The sequence below is a fragment of the Aptenodytes forsteri genome, unplaced genomic scaffold (genome assembly GCF_000699145.1).
Source record: "Aptenodytes forsteri isolate BGI_AS27 unplaced genomic scaffold, ASM69914v1 Scaffold129, whole genome shotgun sequence".
NCBI classification, from domain to species: Eukaryota; Metazoa; Chordata; class Aves; order Sphenisciformes; family Spheniscidae; genus Aptenodytes; species Aptenodytes forsteri.
In genome coordinates, this window is record NW_008795033.1 from 504,935 (window position 1) to 506,450 (window position 1,516).

Below are 1,516 nucleotides of genomic sequence, written 5' to 3' on the forward strand. Positions count from 1 at the left end.
CCACGGACCCAACCGCTCAGTGGCCCACGGGCCGAGGTCGACACTTTATTTCTTTCTGCCGTTATACAAAAATACAGGGGTGCCACGAGCCCGCAGTGGGCACCGCCCTTCTCACAGTACCAAAAAATATTGATATTCATAAATAAAACCTTGTTACATTCATAGTTTAACATGATACAAAAAAAGTTATCATAAAAATAGATATTTATATATTAAAAACATGTCCTTAAATATTTCTTCCCACTGCAGGGACGTATTAAATTAACCCCAAGATTCAATAAATATGATAACCACACAAATATTAACGTATAAATTAGTGGGGAGGGGGTGGGTGCCGCCACCCACCGTCACAGTGCAGTGGCCAGAGCCGAGCCCCTGCCCGACATAGGCAGGGCTGCGGTGGCACGGCCCGAGGGGCTCGGGGGCATGGGGGACACTGAGGGTACAGGGACGCTGAGCACAGAGGGAAGAGCATGGGGTCCCTGAGGACACAGGGATGCTGAGAGCACGGGGACACCAAGAGCATGGGGTCACCAAACACGCAAGGGTGAGCACAGGGACACTGCATAGGGACAAGCGCAGGGACACCAAGCACACGGGGACACCGAGAGCACAGGGACGAGGCACAGGGATGCTGAGGGCTTGGGGACGCTAAGAGTGCAGGGACGAGGACAGGGATGAGCACAGAGACATTGAGCTTGTGGGGACACTGAGCTTGTAGGGACACCAAGCACACAGGGATGCCGAGTGTGCAGGGACACCGAGTGTGCAGGGACACCGAGCTCACAGGATTCCGCTCCCAGACGCTCTCTGGGTTGAGCAAACCCAACGCTGGGCAGGCAGGGACGGACAAGCAGGGGGTGACAACGCTGGTGGCACACGCCGGTGCTGGCAGCACTCTCCATCAGCCGGGGCTGCACCCTGCCGGCAGCGCAGCGGGTGCTGGGCGAGCAGCTCTTAGTCAGGCTGGGTCACCAGACCCCTTGAATCACTGGAAAATCCGTCAGGGCTCAGTGACAAGGGACGGCTCCATCCCGCAGCGCTGGTCACCCGGGGGACACCCAAGCGTGCCCGAACACGCGGCTCCCCGCGGCACCGGGGCTGCCAAAACGTGGGGCAGGATGTGGGGGAGCTGCCAGGAGCGGTGCGGGGCTGTCCTGCGGCTGAGCAGTGGCACGGGGACAGCTTGGTCCTCATGGCAAGCCGAAGTGATGGGATCTGCTTCGAGCGCGCTTGCCTCTTCGAACGCGCGAGCTTAGAGCGTCTCCCTGCCGCTTCCCTGCACCGTCCCCACAACCCGGGAGGGGAGGAAGATGGAGAGGGGGACAGCTCCGGTGACGGTGAGGCTACACTAGGAGCGTGCGGACAACCGTGAGCCCCGGCGCGATCTCCGCTTCTCCCGGCGCGCTCGGCGGCTCCTGGCCTCCAGCTGGGCGCTGAGCTTGGCCATGAAGCGGGCGTAGCTCCAGAGGATCCGGCACCCCTCCAGCTTCTGCCGGAAGACCTTGGTGGGTGC

The 1,516-nt window shown here is 60.3% G+C and overlaps 1 protein-coding gene across 1 annotated transcript in view; it reads right to left on the minus strand.

Annotated features, from left to right (window-relative positions):
- Positions 1 to 1,351: 1,351 nt before the first annotated feature.
- Positions 1,352 to 1,516, minus strand: part of GATSL3 (GATS protein like 3) — a 21,934-nt gene continuing 21,769 nt past the window's right edge. The window contains exon 10 of the mRNA XM_009276370.2: positions 1,352 to 1,504. Coding sequence (XP_009274645.2) covers positions 1,352 to 1,504 — 153 coding nt within the window. The remainder of the gene's footprint in view (positions 1,505 to 1,516) is intronic.